At 56.5% G+C, this 27,027-nt stretch overlaps 2 protein-coding genes across 2 annotated transcripts; both read right to left on the bottom strand.

The window, feature by feature from the left end:
* Window positions 1-1,550: 1,550 nt before the first annotated feature.
* KCNS1 (potassium voltage-gated channel modifier subfamily S member 1) lies at window positions 1,551-12,670 on the bottom strand. The gene is made up of 3 exons (XM_086622901.1): window positions 12,662-12,670; window positions 6,930-7,922; window positions 1,551-2,006 (listed from the first exon to the last, which is right to left on the bottom strand). The coding sequence occupies exons 2-3, from the start codon at window positions 7,893-7,895 to the stop codon at window positions 1,551-1,553; spliced, it is 1,422 nt and encodes a 473-aa protein (XP_086479027.1). The 5' UTR covers window positions 7,896-7,922; window positions 12,662-12,670.
* A 12,011-nt stretch (window positions 12,671-24,681) lies between these two features.
* PI3 (peptidase inhibitor 3) lies at window positions 24,682-25,527 on the bottom strand. Its single transcript, XM_086623077.1, has 3 exons — window positions 25,449-25,527; window positions 25,113-25,268; window positions 24,682-24,906 (listed from the first exon to the last, which is right to left on the bottom strand). Exons 1-3 carry the CDS (start codon window positions 25,510-25,512, stop codon window positions 24,902-24,904), a joined length of 225 nt encoding a protein of 74 aa, XP_086479203.1. The 5' UTR covers window positions 25,513-25,527; the 3' UTR covers window positions 24,682-24,901.
* Window positions 25,528-27,027: the final 1,500 nt, after the last annotated feature.

Here is a 27,027-nt window from a genome sequence, read left to right as displayed (position 1 = left end):
GATGTATTCCTCTGTGCACAAAGGAGCTGCACGATTTCTGAACAGAGAACTGGGGGTCAAGGAAAAACTCCATAGGGAATTAATGCTGTGCTGGGAGCAGCCCCAAACATGCTCAGCCTGGTGGGGAATCTGGGTGGGAAGGGGGCCGTCGCTCTGGGCGGACATCTGTCCTGGCTGTGAGGTGCTCAGAGGCTGCGGTGATGGTGATGAGGAGCAGCGCAAGGTCCCTGCGGCCCCGGCTCTCCCGCGGACATGGTGGGTGCTCCCTCCCTGCAGAGCGCAGGTGGGTGCGCTGGCACCCGGGAGCTTGGCTCGCTCCTTGGGACGAGGCAGCAAAATGAAGCCAGGCTGCGGGTGTTGGCGAGGGGACCAGGGCACATGCCGAATCTGTCTGGCTTTGGTCATCTACTCCATCCCATCACGGGCTGTGGCAGCCCCTGGGGTCCCTGGCAGCTCTTCCCACGGTGGCAATCACGAGCATATGGCAATGGCAGAGGCAGCTCCTCCGTGCCCAGGAGCGTCTCCCCCATGTCTGCTCCCGGGCAGCCCTTCGCAGACTCTGCCTCCGCACTGCTCAGCGCTGGTGCCAGCAGAGAGCAGCCGCTCCTCCAAAACAAGTGCCCCGCCGTGTGGGAGCCCCATGGAGCCAAGGGCGTGGGGGAGAGGGCTGCTCCGGGGGTGGCCCCTGGGTTCCCCCAGCTTGATCCCCTCCTGTCTCGGAGGACAGTGTCCCTTTTGCCCCACCATCCCGGCAGGTGACCCCCCTGCCCAGACAGTGCTCTCCAGCCGTGCCAACGCTCCCAGCACAGCCCCTGACTCAGATCCTGGAGGGGTCCCGGCAGTGGCAGCGCAGGAGAGCAGTTAAACCATGCTTACAACAGAAGGCAGGTGAGGTCCAGTCAGTGCCACTGCAGGGGCTGGGGACAGTGGGGCTCTCCCTGAGCTGGACACCACCTCTCCTCCTGTACAGACTCATTTCCAACCCCCTTTATCCACAGCTGGCCGGGCAGCTGAGCCATTTGAGGCTGTTTCTAGCTGGGGTAGGACAGGGTTGTGGCTGGAGCTGATGCCAAGCTGGGACAGGACCTGCAAGGGCGGCCAACCTGGTTGGGGGCTGCCTCACTCTCAGGCTGTTTAACTCACCCTGGCCAACACAAAACCTCAGGGCAGAGGAAAATCCTCCTTCACGCAGCCGGGGCAGTGCCTGGTATGGGCTCACCTGTATTTCTTTTTTTCTCACTCCCTTTCCGTCAGGGGTATGTCCAGTGTCAGCCTCTGTGTCCAGCCACGGGGGAGCAGAGCCATCGCTGGGGAAGGCTCAGACATGTCCAGGCAGACCCGGCTGCTGCCCCCCTGGGGGCTGGAAGCCGCCGGCACCAGCTGGGCATCTCCTCCATCCCCTTATGTCCTTCTCAGGGGTGGTTGACGCCAGGCACAGTGCGAGACGGGGAGAGCCTGGCTCCTCCGCCGTGTCCCGGTGCAACAGCCGTGCCGTGCTCACGGTGAGCAAGCGGGTCCCGCGCGCGCCCTGGTGCCGCGGCGTGGTGGGGTCAGGGTGCGGGGTGGGTGCTGGGGGTCAGACCACGGCGGTCAGGGCTGCCTCTGCCCAGGGAGGTCTCGCTCAGAGCCTCTGAGTCTCGGTCGCAGCTGGAGGTGCTCTCCACGTCTTCAGGGTCTTTCTTCCCGCTGTTCCTCACGGCTGCCTCCAACGCCTTCTGCTTGCGGTAGAAGTGGGAGAACTTGTTGAAGATGATGGTGATGGGCAGCGCCACGACCAGAATGCCCCCCAGGATGCAGCCTGAGGCGGCCAGCTTGCCCGCCACGGTGACGGGCACCACGTCGCCGTAGCCCACGGTGGTCATGCTGACTGTGCCCCACCACCAGCATGCTGGGATGGTGTCAAAGCCGACGTCTTCCTCCTTCTCGGCAGTGTAGGCCACGCCAGAGAAGACCGAGACCCCCACAGCCAGGTAGAGCAGCAGGATCCCCACCTCCCGGTAGCTGTGCTGGAAGGCGAAGCAGAGCGGTGGTCAGCGAGTGCCACCGCACCCGGCACAGCCCAGGACACCGGGATCCCACAGTGCAAGTACAGCCCTGCATGCAGACCCCCCGCTTGCCTCCGTCGGGGATCTTGGTGCCTCTCTCCATCTCTGCCATGGGACGTCTGGCTGTGGGTCAGGGCGGGGGGTGAGTGGCCCACACCTGGAGCAAGTCAGGCAGCTGGAAAATCAACCCTGGTTCCCTGAGCCACCCCTCTGCCTTCACCCAGCCTGTGAGGAGGAGGCAGTGCTGGGAGGGAAAGGACACCCGTGCTTCCCAGCCAGGGTTCCCAGCTGCTCCCCTGCCGCCAGTGCTCGCTCCGTCCTGATCTCACCTAACAATATTTAGACATATTTTCCTTTTATCTTGGCAGGTCCCCAGAAACCACCTAACAGGCAGCATCTCAGTGAAGCGATTTGTATTTTCCCGAGATGCTGGCGATGTGCTCGCAGGGATGATGCGCTCCTCTGCTGCAGGCTCAGCTCTGGCCCTTCAGTCCTGGCTCCCTGGCTGCAGAGGACCCCACAACCAGAACCCCGGGGACTCACCTGCTCCCTCCTATACCCCAGCACCAGCTACAGTCCCAGGGTCCATTTAAACCTTCATTACACACCTGGGTAGGAGGAGTCGGAGTGCTCCAGCTAGCAGAGTTCAGAAGACTTCTTAATTTTTGAGCAAAATATAAACCCATGCCAAAAACCTGAGGTGGGAAAAGGCAGTGGGCAGTCAGGGGACAAGGCAGCAAGTGGTGCCAGGAAGAGGACTGCCAGGGGATGAGCTGGGACCAGGAAAACTGCCATGGGCCAGCGCTGGGCCAAATCCAGCACCCAGCTTCTGCCCCTGCCCCGTGAGGTGTGAGCCGAGAGCCCAGCATGCAGCGGGGATGGGGACCCCTGGCACAGCCGGCTCTTGTAGCCTTGCAGACCAGGAGGGGACTGCAGAGCCCCCATTTTCTGGCAAGTCCAGGCTGACCTGCTCAAAGCCACCGCTGTCCTCAAGACACGGCTGGTCCCCTCGCTTCTTCATTGTCACAAGCGAATTTCTTGGATGTTTCTGCCCGCTGATCTGCCACTTGGCTCTTTGTCTTTTGGGGAAAGGAAAGCAGAGCTCTGATCACAGGGGTTTTTTTCCCAGTCTCCTAACAGCCAGGGAATGCTTTACTGGAGACCACATAATGACTAAACAAAACAACATTTGAGCAAAGCAAACAGCAGAAGACGTGGGAAAAGAGCTTCCGTGGTCAAGATGAGACATAAAGGAGGTGGATTCATGGCAGGGAGTGAGACTTTGCTTAGACTGGTGGCAAAAGCTGCTCAGCTAATGCCAGTAATAGCAAGGGGAAATGATCTCCTCCTCTGCCATCGCCTGTGGCTGCAAATGCCCTATAGCAGCTCCGAGGGAGCTCCTTGGGAAGGACAAACAGCTCAGAGCCACCGAGTTTCAAGGATGAATCAGTTGGCTGGGAAAGACTTGCTCCTAGCTGGAGCTTAACACCACAGATGTACGTCCCAGCTGGGGAGCAGCAGAGCCAGATAACCTTATACATTTTTAAAGAGTATCAGTTATGGCCCTGGGATGCGTTGGAGAGTGAAGGTGAGGGGGGAGTTAGGCAGCTCGATAGCTCCTACTGCTTTAATTTACAAGCAGGGTCAGTCAGGGCTTGCGGCACAGGGGAGGCTCCAGCAATCTCCCAGCTGATCCTCAGGCACTGGCTTCCACCTATTTGCAGCCATTTATCCTCAAAACGTGTGGTTTGCTCATTGATCCAGGGGCAGGCAGCCACAGCTGGAGTTTGGCTGGGGATGCAGTTTTAGCCGTGGTTTGGGTGGGATGCAGGCTTGGGGGAGGCGATGCTGGGTAATAAAAGGCTCCAAGGAAACAGTCACCCCAACAGCAGTCTCTTTGGGCTCCTGCCCTGGCAGGAGGTCTGCCTGCCTTTGGGAGAGCCATGGGTCATGCATGGGCTCCTTCCCCTGCTGAATGCACATCTTTCCTCCAGTATAGCAGAAGACAAATGAAATGGAAGAGCCTGTCTGGAGATACCAGCGTGGGGACCAAGCACAGAGATGGCCCGTGGTAGCGACAGCGGGGTGATGCATCCACTTTCTGCAGACGTGCAGCTCTGGCTGGTCCAACCTATTTGTGTATTTAAGCCCCAAAGGGGACAGAGAGCAACTCCTGTAGATCCCTGTGGATGCCTGAATTACTCAGTGCCTAACACCTATTGACTGCCAGTGGGAGACAGGCACCAAACCCGCACCCGGGAAGCTGCAAATAACAGTAATGAATGTTGTGCACGGCAGGGAGGGAGAGCAGAGACGTGTGGGAAGCCTCTGCTCAAATTAAATAGACTCTGGATCAGGCCCCAAGCAATCTGAAGACGGTTCAGAGTTTATGATGCACAATGACAGAAAACCCTCTACTAGCACTTTCGTGGCAGGGGAACAATTACTCGGCTTGCCAGAGCCATCGCTCCCTCTTCCTGGCCGTTAACAGCCTTTACTCCTCTGCTGCTGCTTTATGCTCTTGCAATAGGAAGTAAATTATGATTAACAAGACGTTGTAATTTATGTGCCCAGTAAATCACAACGCCAAGCTGCTGCGTCAGATTTGTGTCTTCGCTCATTCCCGTTTACAGCTGGCTCCGGAGTCCCCGGGAAGAGGCACTTTCCAGTACGTCACTGGGTGAATCAGCGGCTCAGCAGAGAATGGAGCTGGGACACTGCTGGCTCCCTGGATCTTGCCTGCTGCTTAATAACATGCACATGAGCCCATCAGTCCCTGCACTGCTGCAGTGTGTGTTGTTCACACTTAAATGGAGCATGGAAAGGGTTCGGGGAGCCCTTCACACGTGTACAATTTCATTTAAATTTTGCAAGCGGTGTCACACGGGTCTGTCACTTGCTAATTGCTCTTTCAAGGTGAGTGTTCAGCAGTATACGTGATACAGGTAAGACTTCAGGCATCTTCATTTCAAACAATCCTCCCTGGACTCTGTTTCTTTGAGGACGCCGGGATTTTTTTTTTCCCCACACTTATTCTGAAGTCCTCTGGGCTTTGCAGGATTAGTGCTGGGCTGCACTTGTCCTGCTTCTCAACAAAAGTTGGTGGAAGACCTTTCCTGCCACCCATCCTCATCCCCAGCCACACTCAAGGGTTGCTTTTCTCCATGGCTCTCCCGCAGGAATGGGTCCAGCCCTGGCAGCTGAGTCCTGCTGACACCAGGACACCCCAGGCCGGCCCCACCACTGCTGCAGCAGCGAGAAGGGGGATGTCCCCAGCCACAGCTGTGCCAGCTTCATCCCTGCCATGGCCCTTCAGCGGGAGCAGCACTAGGACCTGCAGCTTTGGTGCCTGCAAGACGCTGAGCATGAAGTGAGCGTCCCTTTGGTTGGATTTCAAGCTCTGTTATGAAGATTGTGTTCCTTGGCCATTTGTTTGAAGGAGGGGAAAGCACAGGGATCTTTGCATGAGCAGTGCTTGGAAAACCAGTGGGGACCAGAGGCAGCCCCGCGAGGAGCAGGGATGTTTGCCCTGGTGGCCTCCTCCCTGCGCCCAGCCCAAGCCCTGCACATGGTGGGGCATCGAGAACATGTGTCGCTCTGCCTCTCGGCAGGCTTGAGGATCGGCCTCTGCAGCAAGCTGGGGTTTCTGTGTGAGCGCAGGAGGTGAGGGGACAGTTTCACCCTCCCCAGATTTGGGCATGTGGCTCTCAGCACAAGGAGGGAGCAATGGTGGGGGAGAGCAGGGAGCCACACAGGGCACCGTGGCTGGTCCATGCTGCACAGCTGAACTGCAGCGATGGAGGTCTGGGCTGCAGCAGCAGGCTAGTGAGGATTTCATGATAGCTTCATGCTTTGACTCCTGCCATGGCTGCCCTTGATCTGGCCCTGGAGGCTGGGAGTGCCGCAGAGAGGGTCTGGAGAAACACAGCCTTGGGGTACACTGTGGAGGATGAGGACCACCTCTCACCAAACCTGCAGAGGTGCCACCTCTCGCCATGCCTGGACCCAGGCCCTTCACTGTCCCAGCATCTCCTCATCCAGCTCTTCCTCCTGAGGACCGTGTGGTCCTGGGGCCAGCTACCCCCAGCCCTGCACACCGTGCTTTCCCCAAGCTTTTCCAGCACACTGAGGGAGAGCTGCTGGTAGCCCAGGCTCTGCTGGGGACACAGACCCTGCAGCTAACCCTTTGCTTTTCTATTGCTGCTTTGTGCCACCCATGATTAACCACATGCCAGTCCCAACCTCATCATCTCCTGGAGCATCCAAGTGTCAGCTCAGCTGGACCAGGATCTCTATGTCTCCTTAGATGGGCAGACACCAAGGGTTGGACGCTGGCCTCCGGCCAGCTGGCAGCATGCCCTTCGGAGGTTCTCCCTTCTCTCAGGCTATGGACAGCAGCAGCTCCAAGCCGCACGCACCAGTGCTGGCATACCCAGCAGCTGCTGGCTGGCCTGGTCGCTGCTCAGCAGGTCGGTCACAGCCCAACTAGGCACTGACTCACTTCTGGTGGCACATCACTATCCATCCATGCGTGGCTGAGTCCGTCCGAACACTGTGCAATGGGACTTACACACCACGGTGGGGAAGGGATGGCTGAGTCCCTGGAAGCACCATCTCTGGGTGAAGCACAGTCTGTAAGCAAGGGGATGGACTGCTGTTTGCTCTGAGTGTGTGTGCAAAGAGGACTCAGGCAGTGCTCCTCACGCTTGGTTGCTTTAGCAGACACACCAATCCCAGCCCACCACCCCAAGCAAGCTTGCCAGACACCACCCAGAGCTGGTAGCTCACTGGGAATGGGTATGTCCACATCTCCCAGACATACCAGAGGCCTCCTTCTTGCCCAGAGACTAAAGGAGTTGATAAGGAGATAGAGAGCCGGTTTACCTTCAAGGTGGCCCCCAGCGACCTCAGTCCGGTGGAGTGCCGAGCCAGCTTCAGCACCCGGAATATCCTCATGAGACGAAACACCTGCACAACCTTGCCCAGGTTGCCCAACTCTGAGTCACTGCCCATGGTCACGTCCACCAAGAGGGTGAAGTAGAAGGGCAACACCGAGACAATGTCAATCAGGTTCAGTGGGTGCTTGAAGAACTTCCTGGGGTTGGGGGAGAGCAGGAGGCGGGAAGACACTTCGAAGGTGAACCAGGAGATGCAGAAATACTCCAGCTTGTGCAGGATGGGCTCATCGAGCACATTGCCGTTCTCATCCATGTCCTGGTACTCAGGCATGCTGTGGATACACATGGTGGCTATGGAAACCAGCACCACGCTGATGGACACGAAGCTGAAGAGTTTGCTGGGGATGGAGTAGCCAGGGTTCTCCATGGTGAGCCAGAGACGTTTGCGCACGTTGCCGCAGCGCAGCGTGCTGTAGTGCAGCAGGTCATGGTTGATGTCGGAGATCTCATCGGGGGACGTGTCCACGCTGCTGACCTCACTCTCCTCGTCCCAGTTGTGGTGCCGGCTCTCCAGCTTGCGTTCGTGGTAGCGGTAGCTGCAGCAGGAGTCCAGGAAGAACTCGTTGATGCCCCAGTACTCGATCTCCTGGCAGAAGGAGAAGACGCACAGCTCCTCCATGACATGCAGCTTCCCTGTCTGGTAGAAGTGGAGCACATAGAGGAAGAAGCCAGGGTTTCGGTCGAAGTAGAACTCCCTGGCACTCACGTCATAGTCGTCGCAGAGCTGCAGGATGGACTCCTCCGAGTCGCAAGAGAGCAGGCGTCCCAGGCGGGTGTCGGGGAACTTGGAGAGGGCGCTGGAGCTGAGCCGCCGTCTCAGACCCCCCACGTTGATGTTGATAACGTCCTCCTCAAAACTGGGACCCCAGTAATTTAAGGTCTTGTTGACCATGATCGGCAGAGCGGGAGCTGGTTCCACCTGCAGGAGAGACACAGCGGGGCTGGAGGGGACGCGGGGCTCCCCTGCTCCGGGCGCTCGCAGGGTGGGGGGAAGAGGGCCAGAAGCACCCTGGGGACTGAGGAGGGATGTGTGCATTTTGGAAAGTGAGGACCAGGGAGAAAGGAAGGGAAAGAAACAGCTTTAGGCAGTTCTTTTGTGGTATGGAAGGAAAAAAAAAAGCCAATTATTTTTCCAGGTCAAACTTTTCCTTGCTTTTTTTAACCTCTTAAAGTTTCTCCCTTTGCTAATGGCCCTAAGGAAGGCAGTTTACTGCACCTCCAGCACCTCATCCACGGGGCTTTCCTTGTTCAAATACATAATTAGTCACTGACGAGAGGATTTATCCCCCAAAGACCCTCCCCCATGGAAAAAACAGATCGTGTCAAATGACGGCCACAGTGCTTCTGCCAAAGAGCTTTGACGTTGCTCATTAGACCTGGTCAAAAAGTCCTTCAATGCTGCTATCTACTCAGCAGCAAAGGCAGTTTTGGCCAAAACCAAAGTGTTTTCACAGAAGGTGTCAGTTTTAGGGAGAATTTCAGTGGAAGAAGTATCAAAACAATTCATCTGCCTGCTTTGTTTCCTCTTGTGTGCTCTGTCATGTAAAACAGTAAGATCATTTTTATAATGTCGAAACATAACAGAAACGTGATTCAGAATCATTGATGACTCTGAATCAAAAACCTGTACATTGGTAGGGAAATAAAACCCAAAGTCTCAATTTCTAGTATGTTTCAGGATTTTAAATTTCAGGGTGCTGGGCTTTTCTGTCCAGCAGAAATTCCATTTTCTAATGAGCAGCAGTTAAAGCATCCAACAAAGAGCAGCATTCCCACACCTTCAAACGCATTTACCAGTCTTACCAGAAGCTTAGAATAAAAAGGCAAATAAAAAGGTTTGTGATCTTCCTGTGTCACCTTGAAATCAGGCTTCCCCACCTACCTTATTCGTCAAAACACCTGGGGACGCGCGGAGCAGCCCTGTACCCATGCGGTCCCCCGCTCCTGGTGCTCTTTTGGTTCAGGAATTGCATTTTTCCCCACGCATCAGCTACTTTGGAAAAATCCCACTATTAGGCATGACTTGCTCCTGAGCTCTGCTCGCACTTCAGGGTTGCTGCTGGTACCGACGCGATTTCTGCAGCCGCTGACGCTTTTGCTGCAGCAGACAGTGAGGCGTCTGTGACCTCCAGACTGGCCTGTCTCCCATCTCAAAGGCTTCCCTCTCTGGTTTTAATCAGCCAGTTGCTTATTAGAAAAATCCCTCACCTTCTCTGTCTTGTGTCACCCACTGAAGTTTTCAAACTTTTAAGTGACACAGGGACAGAGGCCGTGGGCCAGCAGCAGGAGCAGAGGGAAAAGGCTGCAGCAGACCCCGTGATGGTCCAAGGTGCCACCAGACCCCGTACAGGACAACCCCATCCAACAGCAGCCACCGAAGGCCAAGGCCAGATCAGTGACATGAGGCGGGTCCCCCCTGCCCAGGGGAATCCCAGTTCCCCTGCAGACTCTGTTGTACCCCAGCCCTGCGTCCCTCGCCAGACATCTCATGGGGTTTCTGGGCAAACACCAAAGCAGGAAAAGGGATCTGCATATTTTCCAGCCTGAGAAACACAGAGTAAAAGGTTTGTCAGAGCGAGAGGGACCTGGGGGGCATTTTCACATCTAAATCTGGAGGTCAGAGCAGAGCTGTAAAGTAACAGGGACCAGAGTAATGGTTAGAAATAAACCCCAGAGGTATGTTTTTAACTGAGCAGGACTGTGGGTGCAGCAAATGCCAGAATTGCGTGAAATAGCCTGGCAAAGGCATCTGCTAACTCCACTGCATCTCCCAGCCAGGGCTCCTTAAAGACACAGGCTTTGCACCACAGAGCCAGCGCTTCCCATTACACCTTGTCTGAAGGAGGCAACCGGCTTGTGAGAAGCCTCAGAGCTTAATGGACTCACCATCTTGTCTTTCGAAGGGGAGAAAAAAAGAGAAGGATCAACTTTTTTAATGCTTAAGACAAAAACAAGGGAGAAAAAGGGGTGTAAACACTCCTTTTCAGGGACAAGTTGGAATTTCTGTGACAGATTAGCTTTTCCAGGGAAGACATCACACAGCCCATCTGTGGGGTGGGGATGACTAATCCAGATTCCTTCCAGAAGGATGCTCATGCATTCAGGCTACACACACACACACACGGACCACGGAGTGGGTCTGTGGGCTCCAGCTTATCCCACACCTGTCCTCAGCCTCTCTCTGCACCCTCCCTATACGCCAGCCGCTCTGGGAGGCCAGGCCAAATGCCACCAAAATCAAAGGCAAGGTGGCCTTAGGGCTGGGCTGGGGCATAGGGCAGCCCGGTGGGCTACCGGGGGCTGTGCTGGGATGTCAGGACAAGGCTAAGGAGATGCTCCAGCTCAGCAGGACCCTCCCCAGTGCATGGCTGTGCTGGGCGGCTGAGGCTCTGGGTGAGACGTGCCAAACCGCCGAGAGCCAGGAGGGAGCCGGCTCCCACCTCTGTCCCAGCTCAAGACAAAAAGTGGGTGTCAGAACCCTGCAAATGTTTGTACCCCCGGGAAATCCCTCCATCCCTCTCTCCCTCCCGTGCAGGAAGCAGAGCGAGGAGAAGGGTCACAAACTGTCTGAGATGCTCCTTTCTGATGTTCTCTTCTGAATAGAGCAAATTATTTCTGCCCACACACAGCTTTCATCTAGGAACCTAAAGCAGCAATTAATAGTTTTATAACTCTTTTGCCTACTCGTTTCACGACTAGCTAAGCTCAGCTTTAGAACTAAACTGGGGTTTGAGCTGAGACTCGGTGTGATCTCCCCCGTTAGATCATCAAAGCATGCGCCCGTCTCGCATTTGCAGGGGTATCTGCTGGGAAACAGAAGCTTACTTTGGGAAGGTTGGGTGTTTCTTTATTTTAAAGCACATTGCACAGAGAATACAAATGTGTCTGTCTGGAATAGTGTGAATTTGCAAAATTTGCCTTTAGTTAACGCAGAATTTCCATGAGTGCTTTGAAAAATAGAACAGATAAAGCCAGTGTCTTTCTGATAAATTTTGAAATATATTGTGATCTATTTTAAGGAGACAACCATCAGAATTACACAAGCCCAGTGTGAGCTGGGTTGACCGTTCAAATGAATATGTATCTTGTGGTGAAAAAAATCTCTGATATATGCATTTGACAGTAAAAAATATAAAAACGGATCAAGCATATCTGTAAGAAATGCTAGAAGAGTTTCCCTTGACAACGTATTTTTTTCTTAAAGGCTTTCAAATGGAAGTTATGTATATTTATTCTAACTGGCAGAGGGGACCCAAGGGAGTGGGAAGGAAGATGCTAATAGATATTCAAGTGAGGATGCAGCAAGTGCAGGGAGTATTGCACACAGGGGCTTTTCCAACCAGGTACAATGGGTTTAGATTAACAGTCCAAATAAAAAGCCCTGTACTTACAGCTCAGCGAGGCTTCCCAGCGGGCAGTCGTTTGGCTTGTCTCAAAGGAGCCATTAGAAATGCGTAGAGAAGGAGGAAACCCTTCATCCTTTGCCTGTAGCCCAGTCTCAAACACCCTGTCACCCCGGGCTTGCAACCTTGCACGTCCCACGTGTGCAGGGCTGGTGGCTGCACACCACTGGAGGAAGTCCTGTGCGGGATGCCCATGGGGCTGGGGTAGGGCTGAGGATCCCCCACTGGGTCCCTGGGTGGGGAGCGGGGCTGGCTGACCTTCCGGCTCCTGCAGGATGGGATCCCCATCAACCATACTCTGGGGCAGGACCGGGGAGACGCCTCCTTTCTGGTCATCCAAAAGTGCCTCATCCCCATTGCTGTGTGTCCCTGGACCCATCGGCCTGAAGATGCCCAGGACCAAGCCCTTCCTTTAGCGGTGGCGGGGTTTGCCAGGCGGGCAGGGGGGAGCATGGAAGGGGGGGATTCCCACTGCTGGCTGCTCCCTGCAGGTACAGCATAAGCTGCTGCTGTGCGCTGAGAGGCCACCGAAACGCCCGGGGCTGGGGATGCGGATGGCGGGGGGACTCCCTGCCTGCTCCGAGGTGCAGGGTGGGGGGATCACCGAGAGCTCGGCTTTGTGCTGCGAGCGGGCAGCCCAGCGCCGGCTGCAGGCGGTGCCCTGCCCTGTGCCAGCCTCCGCTCCCAGGTCCCGCGCCGTGGGGGCACAGCTCTCGGGAGGGGACCCCCGCGCCCTGCCCTGGTCCCCGGGGAGGAGGAGATACAGCCCCCGTGGGGGGAAGATTTCGGGGAGAGGGACTCTCCTACACCTGCCTGCGGAGGGACCAGGAGAAGCATTCCTGTGCTCCGGGTCCCAGCAGCACCCCGGGATGTGAGTGCTGGCACGGCGGCTCCCTGCTCGTCCCGGGATGTCGGTGCTTGGCTCCCCCGCTCATCCCGGAGTGCCGCTGTCCCCGCCGCTGCTCATCCTCGCATGCCGGTGCTCCGATACCCTCTCACCCTGGGATGCCGGTGCCCCGCCTGCCTGCCGCGCCCCGAGGTGCTGATCCCTGCAACGCCCGGGGATGCCGGTACCCCGGTTTCCCGGGATGCCCGTGCCCCGGTCCCTGTTGTTCCCTGGCTTGCCGATCTCACGGTCCTCGCCGCGCCCCGGGATGCGGGTGCCTCGAGTCTCCGGGATGCCGCTGCCAGCAGCACCCCGGGATGCCGCTGCTCCAGTCCCCGCCCCGCCCCGGGATGCCGGTGCTTGCAGCACCCCGGGATGCCGGTGCCCCGGGTCCCCGCGACGCCGGTGCCTGCCGCATCCCGGGTGCCGGAGCCCGGCCCCGCGCCGCCGCTCACCTGCCTCGGCGCCGCCCCCGCCGCAGCGTGCGCGCCCGGCGCGGAGCCGCGGAGCCCTGCGGGGCCGGCGGCGGCGGCGGCAGAAGCTCCGCGGGGCCGGAGGGGGGATCCCGCCCGCCGCCCCTCCCGGGGGTGCCGCCCTCCGGCCCGCCCGCCCGGAGCCGCGGGGTGGGAGCGGGGAAGCGAGGCCGCTCGCCGGTGGTTGCGATGGAGCCGGAGCGGAGCGGAGTGTCCCCCGTTCCCCCGCCCCGTACCCTGGGGAGAGGGCTGAGGATGCCCGGGGATGCCTGGCGGGGAGCCCACCCCGTCCCCGGGGGAAGCCCACTGGGACCACAAGACAAGGGACCCGATTTTGGCAAAACCGGCTGGCAGGTGGGCACAGCTCCGCTGCGAGGCAGGAGGTTTCCCCTGCGAAGGGAGTGCTGCGGCAGCCGTGAGGGGCCGAGCCAAGGCTGGCAGCAGGATGGGAAACCCGGGCCAGGCGTGGGTACACCTGCCCCAGTCGCCTTACCTGCTGGAAGCGCCCTTACAGCTGGGAGAGCCTGTGGATGGCTGGTGGGAGCCGCCGTGGGGGTACCGGCCTCATCTGGCCCAGGCCTACCCCAGCTCTTTGCAAAGCCACCCACGTGGCAAGTGCTGCCCTTGGGGAGCTGAGTCCCCAGAGCTGTGTGGGATGCAGCGTGCTGTCCCGTGCTGCAGGTGTTCAGGACGAGCAGGGCCCCCGCAGCAGTACCACCCTGCACTGGGCAGACAATGCGCCTCTGCCCTCGTGGTCACCTTCCATGCGATCCAGCTCCATCTTCCTCCTTGGGATGGGGGGTGTGTAGAGCACGGGGGCAGCCCCCTGAGGAAAAGCCCCCCTGGCTCGCTGAGCTCCCTGTTGTCTCTTTAAAGGCTCGTTGGGAGGTGGGTGAAGGCAGCGAGTCCCAGGCATGGCACACACTGTGTTTCAGGTCAGCGAGCTGCCACCGCCACCCAAGGCCATCCCCAAATGGCCCGGGGACCTCTGCAAGCACATCAACTCCCCCAGAAGTCAGGTGCTGGAGCAGCGAGATGGGAAAGAGAGGATGGGAGACCTTTCTGGGATGATGGCTGGGGCTGCATGTCCGTGCAGTGATGGCTCATTGCTCCGGCAGCCAGCACAGAGCAGCTGTGTCAGACAGGCGGCTCGCACAGGGCGAGATTTCACACCACCCTCTGCATCAGATCCATTGGCTTGCTGATTCCAGCCCGAGAGGCTGGAGCCTGCAGGCGCTCACCCTCTCTGGGCTTACATGTGGCTGGCTGAGAGCCCTTTTTGGTGGGGAGCATCCTTCCCCCTGCCCACATGCCCTGCCTCCCGTGGCCGCGTGTGCTGCCAGCCCCATCCCCGCGCCAGGCAGCGCTTGCCGCTGCGGGGCCATCAGCATGTTTCCATGTGTGTGATGTGTCAGGCCGTGTGTGCCGTGTGCTGTTTACATGGGAAGGAGGCAGTGGAGGGAGGGGGAGGGGATGACTTTGAGGGTGGCCTCGGAAAAGAAAAAAAAACAAAGCGAGGAGAGAAAAAAAAAAAAAACCTGCGGGAAATTCCTCTGTTCTGTGATACGAAGCAAAAAGCAAAAAGCATTTATTTTTATGGCAATTAGGGATGGCTGAGCATCCCTGGAAGCTGCAAGATAAACATGCTTAGCTTCGTCTGCTCCGAGCATTTGCAAACCCAGCTCAGTACCCCAGCGGGGTGCAGCCCATGGGGTGGGAGGAGGGCCGGCTCCTGTGTGGGGTTTTCTCTGCCTGTCACTGACATACAGTGATTAGGGTGAATTTTCTTTTCCCTTCAGAAAATATTTCTCAATCAGTTATTTTTCCAGGAAGGAGCCATGCCTTGTGCTGTGAGGGCACCCACTCCATCCGGCACTTTGCACTAGACCCTCATTTACACACCACCACGGGGCACACCTGAGACCTGTCCCCCAAAAACCAGCTCTCTCAGCACCAGGAGGTTTGCTGACTGTTCCCTGGGAAGCGTGAGTGGAAGTGAGGCAGGGAGCTGCTGGGCCTCTCCCGTAATGCCCCAGGCTGGAGGGGTCACCCTGGGAAGGGGCTGGGGACATGCGGAGGGGAGACACCTCTATGTCTCCCGCTACAGCTCAAAGCCCTGGCTGGAAGCGGCTGCAGGAGAGCAAAATTCACCTTTTGGGCTGCAGAGGCCCCGCATAGGCTTGTGCTGGTGCCACAGCATCCCTCGGGGCGGACTTGGCTGCAGCATCAATGGTTCTCAGGAAGAATTTTCCCTTTGCTGCACAAGCTCAGCTGTGAAGGGCCTGACTCTCCCTTGAGCCGACCAGAGCTTGTTGGCCTGACTTCTCACTGACACTGGCAAGCCGTGGCGGGGAAGGGAGACTCCCATTTTAATGCTCTTTCCCAGCAAATTGAGGTGCAAGGGGGCCTTGCTCGGCAGAGCCGGGTTTGCAGCCGTGCTGGGAAGCTGCGGGTCCCCGTGGCACGGGCCAGCCCTGCGCCTCCGCCACTGCTCCGCAACTAACTGGCGGTGATGTGGAGACGGGAACAGGCAGAAAATCAGGTCAGCTGGAAACGCCTCGCCATCTCTTCCTTTCATGTCTCCCCCATCTTCCTCTCTTGGGGAAGGAAGGTCTCCTCCTGCCGAAGCCTGGGGGGGATTATGTCGATAACCACATGGCAAATGCTCCACACAGGGACTGGGGGTGAAGCCTCTTGCCGTGGTCTCTTCTGCAGTCTGGAAGCAAATCGCAGAGGCAGGGTGAGTCTGAAGCCAGCAGCCATTTCAGTACTGCAGTGAGTCATCCCGAAAGGCGCTCAGCTTGTGGCAGCTCCTTTCCTTTCTTCTTTCTGCCTTTTTTTTTTTTTTTAATAGCTGATGTAGCAATAAATTAAAAAATAGGGGGAAATATATATGGATATAGCATGTCTGCAGAGCTCCTTTAATTAAAAGAAAAATCTTCAAGCACTTTTCAGCCCCTTGGACATCTGTTGTGAAAGGCTGGAGCTGCTGGGTATCTGCCACGTGGGAAGGAGGGACAGAGCGGGGCGAGTGCTCCCACATCTGCGAGCACGGGGGATCCATGGAGCCGGCTGCCGACAGGGGCCGATTAATGCCGGGGACAGGAGCACAAAGCGTTTAACAAATAGTCCTTTCCAGAGGGAAAGAGCTAAATTAGGGCAGATGCAAAAGCCTGTTCTTGCGTTTCGCAGTGGCAAAGACATTCGGGCTTTCCTTAATATTCTTGTTTTCCAGTGGTTTCTGTGTTCACTGCTGTGTTTGTCCCCACCTGGGATCTGGGAGGGGTTTGCTCCAACTGGAGTGGTTTGGGCTTCTCCTTCCCATGCTGAATGTCCCTGTGCAGCCTTGCTTTTCCCCAGAGCCAGCCCACAGGGTGGTGGGGAGGAAAAGCTGAGCTATGCTGGCAGGTCCTCTGAGCAGGAGGAGGGGAGTGGGACCACTGGCTCTGGGGGTCCCACCCCCACAGCCCTCACCTTCCCCCTAGAGCCGCAGGGTGTGTGTGGGCACTGCTGATAGGGGGATCTCAGCCTGCTTCATGCCAGGAGATTATTTAACCAACCTCCTTCAGATCTGAGCCTCTCCCAAGGGAGCTCCGGAGCCCTTGGATGCACCCACAGCATCCAGGCTCCTGCAGTGAGGTGGCTGCGTCGCCACCCATCTGCGGTGGGCACGGGACAGGCTCTTGATGTGTTGCCTGGCTGCAGCCCATGGCTCCAACAGCCTAAAACTTTCTTGGCTCAGAGTTTTACTGAGCCCACTGGGTGCCTAAGCCAGGAAAGATTAAGGAACATTCACTGAACTTGCTGGAGACCTTGGGTTGTGGTTGGGCTCTGAAGCTTAACGAGAAACATGAGAAAATTTAGAGAGTCTTAATGCAGCGGTGGCTATTTTTTATACAGATTTTATGTAGGTGGGGGATGCCTGGAGAGGGAGTAGGGAGACGCTGCAGTGTAGCTTCCATGTGCCCTGTGAACATCCATTGTCTCCATCCATTGTCATCCATCTTATAGCAACTTGCAGTCTCCCATGTGCTGCATCCTCTCCCTCTGCTCTGTCTCTGCCGCAGGTTGTTCCACTGCCCTCCAGTGTTCAGGACACATCCCCAAAATCGAATTCAACAAAGCCAAGGGCCATTCCCAGGCTCATCATACACCTGCTGGACCATCTTGGACCAGGACTTCCTGTGGGTCAGGCAGCCCTCTCCAGACCATTCCCAGCAGGGCTGGGAGCCACTGCAGGCAGGGATGCTGCCAGGGCGGTGTTAGAGGAGAGGTTAATAACCAGGACTTGATATGTTCCCTGTCACCTGGCTTTGGTGCCAGAGTCAGCCTGGGCACGTTTAATTTACCAGCACAGACAAAGCCACAGTAACGAATCATCTCACCCTGCCTGGCACAGGCAGCCCAGGCTCACTGCTGGCTTTCTCCACCAGGAAAGACACAGGTGAGGGTGGAAACACAGACTTCATTGCAATTAAATCTTACAATATTGCAGGTCAAATGGAGCAAATAACCAAAAGTGCGGCCGAGCCTTTGACTCTGCAGAGGCTCGTGCGGTGCAGATGCTCACCCTGCACTCTGCTCTCCATAACTGTGCATGGCCACAGCCACAGCCGCGGAGGGAGCACACGGTGGTCCCTGAGACCCACTGGGCATGGCCAGGCAGGACGGAGAAGGGAGGTCCATTCCCTGCCCCTGTGCCACCCTGCGCATGGCACTGCCTTGTGAATTGGTAGTTCAGGATGATACAAGGAGACAAGTTGGAAATCACTCTCTCCATGCAATAAGGGGGTTGGGATAAAGAGAGATGCCATGACCCTGAGGCAGTTGATGCTGCAGATACTTTCATCCCAAAGCAAACACAGGTGAGGGGCTGGCATTGGCGGGAGCGGGGACAACAACCCTGCCCTGGGGCACGGTCTCTCCAAGCTGGGGACGGAGAGTGGCCACTGGATTTGGGCCCCTTCAGCCCCTGCCTGGCTGTGACAACATGATTGGAAATTTCCAGGCAAAACTATAAATTGCTGATGAATTGTCACCGTTCCTGTCATTTTGCAGGTCAAAATGCCCTGGTGGTTCGAGGCTTTTGGTGAGCTCCTGGCTGTGGCTGCAGGGCTGCCTCCAGCTGCCTCTGTGCTGGCGAGGGTGTGAGAGCAGAAGCAATTACAGCTGGAGATTGGCAGGGCATGGGCTGAGGGTGAGAGGCTCATCCATCTCTGGAAGGATGATGTCCTTCGGGCTCTCTGCAGGAGGTTTTGGCAATACGGTGGGTGGTGAGAGGGGGTCTGGTGGCAGAGGGTCTTCAGGTCTCAAGGCTCTGAGATGCTGGGGAACTGGCTGTCTTCCTTCATCCCATCTCTGCCTCTCCCTCCTGCAGACATCATCCCTGCCTGGGCAGGACACCTTGGTCCTAGGAGGACTTGGGGCTGATGGAGCTGCAGCATCGCCAATCTGCCCCGCGAGATGCTGGAGCATTGGGGAGTGAGCGGGGTGGCTCTGGGGGCCCAGGCTGGTGTGAGACCCGCTCCCCCCAGGCGGGTGCCCTCGGTGGCAGATCAGCCCTGCCATGGTTCGGGGCTGGTGATGCACTGTCAGCCCCAGGAAGGCTGTAGAGCCATGGTGGGGGAAGCCGAGTGGTCTGATGACTCCTCGGCATCTTGATAGATATTTGTCTGCAGCTCCATGGAGAATCACCGCTGTCTTTGTGTCAGAGCCCAGATTTTCCAATGCCAGCTATGAATTTTTCCCTGCTGAACAGCTGGCCTGGCTGCTTGTCACTGTGTTTTTACAGTTTTGAGGGTTTTTTTTACCAGGAATCTTTGAGCAAGCGGCAGAGGAGCAGCCAGGGATGCCAGGGCAGACCCAAGGACAGGAGCTCGCGGGTTGAGCCTGGCTGATTGGGAGAGGCACAGACACACGCTCCTGCAAAATGTTCTCAGGACCCCACACTTCAACAACATTGCTGTGTTGAGGGCACCCCTCACTCTTTCATTTACAGAGATCAGGGCTTGCCCTTTTAGGTAGGTTCAAGTACCAAGAGATTACACATCTACCTTCTTTCCAAAGTCTTGGAGAAGTGGAAGAAGCAAGAAAATACCCGTTGGTGGACAGGCCATGCTGGGACGCAGTGTGGCATCCAGGCAGAAGCCCTGTTTGCCTGGGCCCTGGATGGAGCCTCCCAATGACATTTCAGAAAAATATTTTTTATTTTCAGTGGCCGTAGCGCACAGAGCCAGGGAGTCAGTATGTGAGTCCCGAGCGCTGGCCCAGCCTCGTGCTGGAGACTGAGGCTGATGCGAAAAGCAGTCGTGCATCTCTGAGGATGCTTGGAGCAGCCACGCGGGCTGCCCTGCCCTCGTTAACGTGGTGGAGTCACAGGAGCTCCCAAAGCAGAAAAGTACTTGGGGTGACAGCCCATTGCCTGCTCTTGGTCTCCACTTGGTCAGGTTCTGATTGTGTTGGGACCAGGGCGTTTCTCTGATTTGCACCGTATCTCTTGTGCCTTGAAGGTCCAAACCTCTCCCTTTGCCTGGCTGTGCAAGAACACGACACAGCAGCCTGCGCTGCTTTCGCCCATCTCTCCCTGATTAATGTGAAATCCAGCTTCATGAATCATTCATGGAGCTTTATTTAGTATAACGATTTCTGACATCCAGTGCCTGGGAATAGCATTTTGGGACAGACCGTTTGCGACCAGCGAACTCCAGAAATAATGAGCTGACGTTTATCCCATCTGAACTGGGAACATAGAGAAGGGGAGGGAGAGGGGCGAAGCAGCCTTCGGAGGGAATCACAGGTTGCTCTCTAATTAGCCAAACGTGTAAAAGCTAAATATTGACATAGCTTTGCGGTTCCCTGCGTCTTGCAATCACATTGCATGTTATTAACCTACATAGTTGCCAGGGAAAGGAGCATCTGGGTGCGCCTTGGCACAGGCAGGGCTGGAGAGGCAGGAATTCCCCCTGCCATGCTGCTGGAGCTAACAGGGAGCCGGTGCTGGGACCCGAAGGAGCTGGGAAATGGCTTCCCCTTCACAGCTGGAGCCAGGGAGCAGCAGGAGCTCACCTGGGCTGCATTATAGCATAAATAGCCCATGCTCCTCTCTCCACCACTTTGCTGTGGGGAGGCACTGGTGTCAGCTGGGAGTGTCTGCAGGTGAGTGGTCCTGTTTGGGAGAGGGTGTGCAGGTACCCTGTGCTGGTGGATTTGGGGGTGATGGTGAGTTTATGACCATGACCTTGACCAAAGTGTGTGGGTGGGTGGTCTGTGAGTTGGGAGCTGGGCTGTGGTTTGGTGTGTGAGCAGGGGCTGGTGCCTGTGGCAGGTGCTTTGCTCACTGCTGGTGCTTTCCTCTGCAAACTGGTCTTGTGAGAGTCCTCAAGGGCTTTGGCAGCTCTTTGCCAGTGCTGTTATTTGTGTAGCATCCCAGCCGCCTGCCTGGATGCAGACAGCAGCCTGTCTGAGGGGCTCTGAGTCTGGTCCTGGAGCTCAGAGCTGGGGCTGCAGAGAGGCCAGGGGAGACAGAGCCCTGCCTGCCCTGCCCATGCTGCTGCCCAGCCTCCACATTCTCTGTGCAGGGCCAAGGAACTGCTGGCATGCAGGAATCTTCCCAGGCTACAGGGTGCTGCCAGTGTCTCATTTTTTTTGCTTTCTTTTCTTTTTGGTTCCCCGGCTCAGGGAAGTTCTGACAGCCTTCCTGGTGTGCAGCCTGGTGAGGATTCCTGGTGGAATGCAGGGGCAGATGGAGCCAAGTGGCTCCCTGGAGTGAGGCCCAGCTCTGCTGTCATGGGGCATGCAGAGCCATCTCTGTGCCAGATCAAAGGGCTTTGTCACAAGCAGCTTGGAAGGCTTGGCAGTGCTTTAGACAGGAGAGAAATCAGTGGGCTGCTCTGGCACCCCTGGGGCCGTGGTCCCAGATCCTGCTGCTCTGGGGCTTCCCACCATGCAGGGGGCTGGGTGTGATGTGGAACTGGAGTGATGTGCTGGAGCCAGACAGAAGGGGCAGCTTCCACCCTGGCAGTCTCAAAGGCTTCCTGGTGGCAGCTGCAGTCTCCCCTCACCATGCCAACCCTGGACCTGGCTCCCTCCCATGTCAGAGCAGCCAGAGCTGGTGCCGTGTGTTCCCCTTTGCTGCATTTGGGGAGGGCGCCAGGAAGGGTTACCGGCCAGGCAAGTGGAGGCATGTTCATGGCTGGACTCCGAAGCAGCAAAAAGGCATCCTTGTGTCTTTAGAAAGAAAATGCTGGAGGGCATCAGCTGATGTGAGACATCTCTGGCCCTGACCACCCTCTCCCTGTGCCTGGGGAGTGTCTTGGTCCAGGTGAGGAGCTGAGTTTATATAAGCCATCCCACAGAAGAAAGCATCGAGTGAATTCATGCATCTGTTGACCTTCAGCAATGTGAGGATGGTTTATTTTCCTGCAGAGGTGTATATATGTTTTATGGTGGGGAACAGAATGGTATTGACTCCCTTTCCCACCTTAAATACTGCTGCTTCTCTACAGAGGAGATGAAGGCTGTGTGTAGCACCTGACCATGGGCAGAGCCACTGCTGGGTGGATCTGCTCAGCCCAGAGTATTTTATCCTTTGGATTTGATGTGATTGCTGCATCCTGCTGGGACTACAGCTTCCCACTCCTGGGCCAGGCTGGTTAAATAACTCTCCCTTTTCAAAGGTTTTCAAAGCTGTAGTAATTCTTATTAGACTGGTTTGAATCATCTCTTGAAAAGGTCTCGCATCACTCTGAGCACCAAACTGTTCTGTATTCAGACCCTGACCACCCAGTCTCCTGAGCCAGAGCATAAAACATGCAGGAAGAAGGCTTCAAGAAAATATTAAAAAGACATTCAGGTGTGCTGTGGGTGAGACCTTCCTTCTCTATTCTCTGCCCTGTCTCCATGTTGGAGTGGACTAAAGTGCATTTCTGTGTGGAGCAAGGCTGCCTCCATGGTGCCGATGGCTCCCTGGAGAGCCCCTCTGAATCCCATCTCCAGGATGAGTGTTGGATGTTTCCTTTGAGATTGGTCAAAAAAATCCCTGTCTTGTAGAAAGATGGAGCAAGCCAGACCTACCACATGCAGTGGTGCTGCTGCTGTGACAAGCCACGATGGATGTTTGTAACCCAAAGTTGGGTCCTTGGGTGCAGCCTTTGCCCATGTTCCCAACAGCAGACCTGGTTCTCCCAGGAGAAGGTCCCATAGCAGTGAGTCCTGAGCTGTGGTCAGCCCCCAGGCAAAGAAAATGAACCTCTCTGTCTCCAGGCTGCTCTAGCCCTGGGGAAGCAGATGACATGGGAAGAACCAGTATGGAAACATCTCCTCTCTGGCACAGGACTTGCTGCTTTTCCTACTGTCTCCCTGGCACGTACCTAGGGTGCAGAGGAGAATTTCCTTCCTTCCCAGAGACCTGGATCCAAAGGATTTTCAGTCAAAGCATGCTGCCAGGAGCTTACCACATCAGTGATCCCTCCCTGTGTCTGTTTTGGTCCATTGCCCAGCTCCTCCTGGGTGGGTGCTGGCTGCATGGGAGGGTATGGGTGAGTCTAACCCACAGTGGTGGGAGCTCCCCAGTACAGCTGTGGTGGTTAGCTGGGTGTTGCTGGAAATGCTGTGCATGGTGGTCGGGACCTGTGCCTGGGGAGAGGAGAGCAGAGGATCTAAGACAGTTGCAGGTGGATATACATGGCTAGTGCATTGCCTTAGATTTCCAGCTTGCAGTGCTTCCAAACAAAAAGAAGCAGGAGCTAGGCAGACCAGTGTCCCCAAAGCATCTTCTGGCCCCATAGCCATCTCCTGCTGCTGGCCCAGGCAGCAGCTGGGTGGCAGTGATGACAAGGGCAAAGCTGGTTCTGTCTTAGGGCAGGAGATGGGACCTCTCCAGCCATCACAAGGACATCTGGAGGTCCCAGGCAGCAGCTTTTGGGAGGATGAAGCCCTCCTGGGCTGCTGCCTTGCCCTTGTCTCCATGGCGGAGCTGCTGCACTGGTCACAGCAGCCGTTGGGCTGTGCAGAGCCATGAGTTCTACCAGCCGAGAGGCACTCCATGCCTGGAGCTCTGTGCTTAATCAAACCAATTAGCAATTTAATCTTGTTAACAAACCAAGATAACTGCAGCATTATCAAATTAGCCAGCTGTGTGGAAATGCCTGCTTAATAGCTGGTAATAGCTGGTCCTGACAGAGGAGGGAGGACTGTGATCCGTGACTGATGACCGACAGGAGGTGTAATCGGGCTTCTCTGCCCTGAGCCGCAGTGCCAGCCCTGGCTGCCTCGGTGTGGGGATGGCCAGGGGACTGCTGGGGCTCTGGCCATGTCACGCCATGGCTTGTGTGGCACTGTCCTCCTCGCTCAGAGGGGTGGGTTAGTGTAAGGATGGCCAAGATCTTATTTTCCTCACAGCTGGACACTGCACTAGTCGGAAACAACGTCTGATTTTACACTGGATTTGGCTGATGATCTCCCAGCCGTTGCTCTGCCTGTCCCGGCCGGATCACCTGGTGTTTCCAGCCTTCCCAGCACTGCACGAGCTCTCCAGTTACCTCTGCCCTCCCTTGGCTGCGCTAAGCAGAGAGGTGATCCTTCGCCACAGGATTTCTTCCTTCTCAGTCACTGAATAGTTTGAGTCTTCACCTCCCTAATTCCAGTTCCTCCGTGGGGCTGACCATGGAAGGACTCGCTCCAGCAGATGCTGTCCCCAGCCTTGGCCAGGGAGCTTCTGGTGTCTATCTTCGGCCATGAGAGATGTGGATCCCACCGCCAGAGGTTTTATCTCACTGAATTTGTGGGTGGTTTAGATATCTGGCCAGTTCATGCTGCTCTCCAGATCGCCTTGCTCGTGTTGGGTAGTGGGGATCACCAGTTCAGCCCTTCTGCACCAGCAGCTCCAGCCCCAGGCACCTGCAGGATGCTCCTCCTGGGCAGGGAGGTATGAGGAGCTGGAAGCTGGGCTGCAGCAGGGTCTGCCTGACTGGGAGCTGTAGCTCAAAGGCAATGGAGACATCGTGCCTCCTCCCAGCCAGCCACCCAAATGTTCTTTTCCATCTGTCATCCAGCACTCACTCATTTTTCTCTTCTCTCTAGTCCGTGCAGACAGAGCAGGCTCCTCTCTGAGTCTGGGCTGGGTGTGCTTGTTGAGCATATGATGGTGGGATATGTGAGCCTGGCATCAGCCGTGGCTCCATGTAACAAGGTTGGGGAGGAGCTGATGGGCACAGTTTAGGGATCAGCACAGGCTGAGTGATGCTCTGCCCCTGCCATGAGTCGTGGCAATGCCTGGCTCTGCTGTTGTGCTGGGCAGGTCTCTCAGGCTGCATGTGCTTTCTCCTCCTGATGTTTCTCAACATTTCCTGAATTTTTGGCCCTGGCCCTCAGCTGTACAAAAATTACAAGAACCCCTTAAAGCTGTGGGGTTTTGCCCTGGCTTGAGACTTTCCCAGGCAATTTTCTGCAGCTGAATTTCCCCCCACCAGCTCAGGTTCAGTGAGGGGCTCAGCACCACGTGGGATTTGGGTCTATGTAATCCCCTTTTTTGCCCTCCAGATGTCCCCCAAGTGGGGTACCCATGGGGAGGCTCTGCCTCCTGCATGTCCTTGGGCATTAGAGTCAGTCCCCTTCCACAGCCTTGCCTGGCTTGGGATGTGCCTGGGGCAGGCACACTGCTCTCCAGGGCCCCTCACACCCTGCCACGAGTTGTGTTTCACTCCAGCCCCTTCTCATTGCCCTCCCCTCCTGGGGTTTGTATACCTCCGGATGGATTTGCTCCCCTAACCACACTCTGGGTGCACAGATGGACTGTTTTCATCCTCTTCCCCGGGCAGCAGCTCTGGGGTGAAAGCAGCAGTGGGAGCTTGTGCCAGGATGGGCCTGGAGAGAGGCAGGAGGTGGGGAAAGGAGTCACAAATCACAAGCATCCCTGGGACAAGCTCTTTTATTTGTTAAAATAGCAGTGGGGAAGTAGAGGGAGAGGGCGAGCAGCCGGCACGTAGCACTGTGTGACAGATGTCAGCAGAGTGATCCTGGAGCTGAGGTGGTCTCTGAGCGTGGGCTGGTGGGTGTCCCTGTGCTCCTGGGAGCTGGCATCGGGCAGGAGAAGCCAGGGATGCTGAGAAGGCCTTTGGTCTGTCCTGGGAGCAGGAGCTCACACTGGAGAAAGAGAAAGCAACAGGTTGGGGCTGGTGCTCAGAGTAGCCCCAACCTGCATGTTTGGCCATCAGTCACCCCACCAGCCTGACAGTGGAAGGCTCTGGCAGCTGGACACAGCTCTCTGCCCAGGGCCACTGTCACTGTATCCTCCCCTCTGCCACTCAGGGAGGTGGGCACAGGAGGGGTGGGGGCTCCTGAGACCCTACCGTAGGAGTAGGGAGATGGGCGCGAGATGCATTTCCTCCCGCAGAAGGTCTGGCAGCACTTCTTGTGCCGCGGGCACTGCCGGTCTATGAAGCACCTGTTCGGCGGGTTGGCCAGGGCGCAGGTGATGCGGATGGGCGGGCAGGACCAGGTGCTGCCTGCAAGAGGAAGGAGCCCTTTGCTCCAGGCTGCCGGCAGCTGAAGGACCTTAGGGGAATGCTCCCCAGCAAATGCTCCCCCCACCTCTCCCCTTCCATCCCACAAGATCCCTGCAAACACAGCTCCTTCCCAGCCCCTGTGCTTTCCCTCTCTGTCCCTCATCCCAGGACACCCCATACCTGTTGGCAGCTCTGCCCAGAGGATGAGCATCCCCACCAGGAGAAGGGCGGCCACCGACTTCATGCTGCCGTGTCCCCGAGAGGTGTGAGCATGACAAGCTGGGAGATGCCGACATTTAAACCCCTGGGGAGGATGGGGGTGGGGAGTTGAGCTGCGCCCCTGCCCATGTTTTAACCTTTTTCCTCTGCCGTTGCGTTGTGTTTTCCGGAAGCCTTTTGCACAAGACACAAACAGGGTTGTTCAACTGCTCAAAAAGCAGTTACTCCATTGCACAACTGTCCCCTGCAGCTATACCTGGGGCTGAGGGACAAGGTGGTTCAGGGCATCATCCCCCAAGCAGGCTGGAGGTGGGGGAGCTGCTCTCTCCTGGGCAGGCACGCTTCTCCAGGAGTCACCATCATGGTGACCATGCTGTGTTCCCTTCTGGGGGTCTGTTACATGGGTTTCCCTCAGTACCCTGCTTTTGTGTGGACCCACAAACCAAACCCTACAGCATGATCCAGATCAGCAACAGTCCAGTGCATGGGACTATCTGTGCCTTCCCAGGGCTGGTCCTCTGAGGTCTTCCCGGTGGAAACCTGCCTGAATCCCAAACCCTCCTGTCTTCTGGTGGTGTAAGCTGGTGTGTGGAAAGTAGCTTTGGCTCAGCCAAGGGTGAGTCTTTCCCAAACTATGGGGAGGTGGCCACCTGAACCCAGCATCTTATCTGGATGGCTGCTGCCATGTGGAATGTGGGCTGATGCTGGAAGAAAGTGGCTGGCCTCACTGGGGTAGGAGTTTCAGCTCCATACAGCCCTGTCACCAGCCAAACATCCCTGGTGTGACTGAGCCCTAACTCTTCATGGTCATAGAGATAAAGGGCTATAGTCCTTGCTCAGAGGGTGAAAATCTCACCAGCCTGCAGGCCTCCATCTTCTCCCTCACAAGCAGATTGCACCCCCTCCTCCAGGGAAAAGCTGTTGACTTTAAGTGCTCTTGGGCAATGGGAAATGACTCCATTTCCCACCAATGGGTCAATGTCCCCCTCGCCTTGGGTAACAGGTTCCTGGAGCCTTTCCTTGGGATTTCTGGGGCCAGCAGGAATGCAAGCTGTGCTGGAAACAGGTACTGGGAATGCCCTGGGAGGGGAAGGCACCCTGTAGCCCAACAACCCGTGCTCTGGCAAAGGGCAGGCTGGGGCAGCCCCTGATTTCACAACTGGGCAGGGCAAGGAGCAGCAAAAGCCCAGGCATCACCCTTATGTGCTCTGTGCAGCCCTTGAGTGCCCTGCCCCAGTCCCTGGAGCCCCTGCTTTCCATTCAGTGCATGGTGGGCATCTCACTGTGCCCTTTCCTGCTCAGACTTCCCTTCTCATGTCTTGATGTGCTGCATTAACTGGATGTTAACTTACTGGATGTCTGTTAATTATTATCCAGTTTCCCTAATGATTCTGTGGCTGCATTTAGCTCTTTGTAAAGTCATTTATTAAATAACTGGGAGAGCATTTAGCCAATCCAAATAGACTTTCTGGGCCGTGCACCAATGGCCCAGAAAATTTAGCACTTTTAATGAGAAATACAAGCATTGAATTAATTTTTA

Source organism: Tauraco erythrolophus, chromosome 18 (assembly GCF_009769465.1).
Source record: "Tauraco erythrolophus isolate bTauEry1 chromosome 18, bTauEry1.pri, whole genome shotgun sequence".
In the NCBI taxonomy this organism is placed as follows: domain Eukaryota; kingdom Metazoa; phylum Chordata; class Aves; order Musophagiformes; family Musophagidae; genus Tauraco; species Tauraco erythrolophus.
This window is presented reverse-complemented; position numbering and strand designations above follow the sequence as displayed.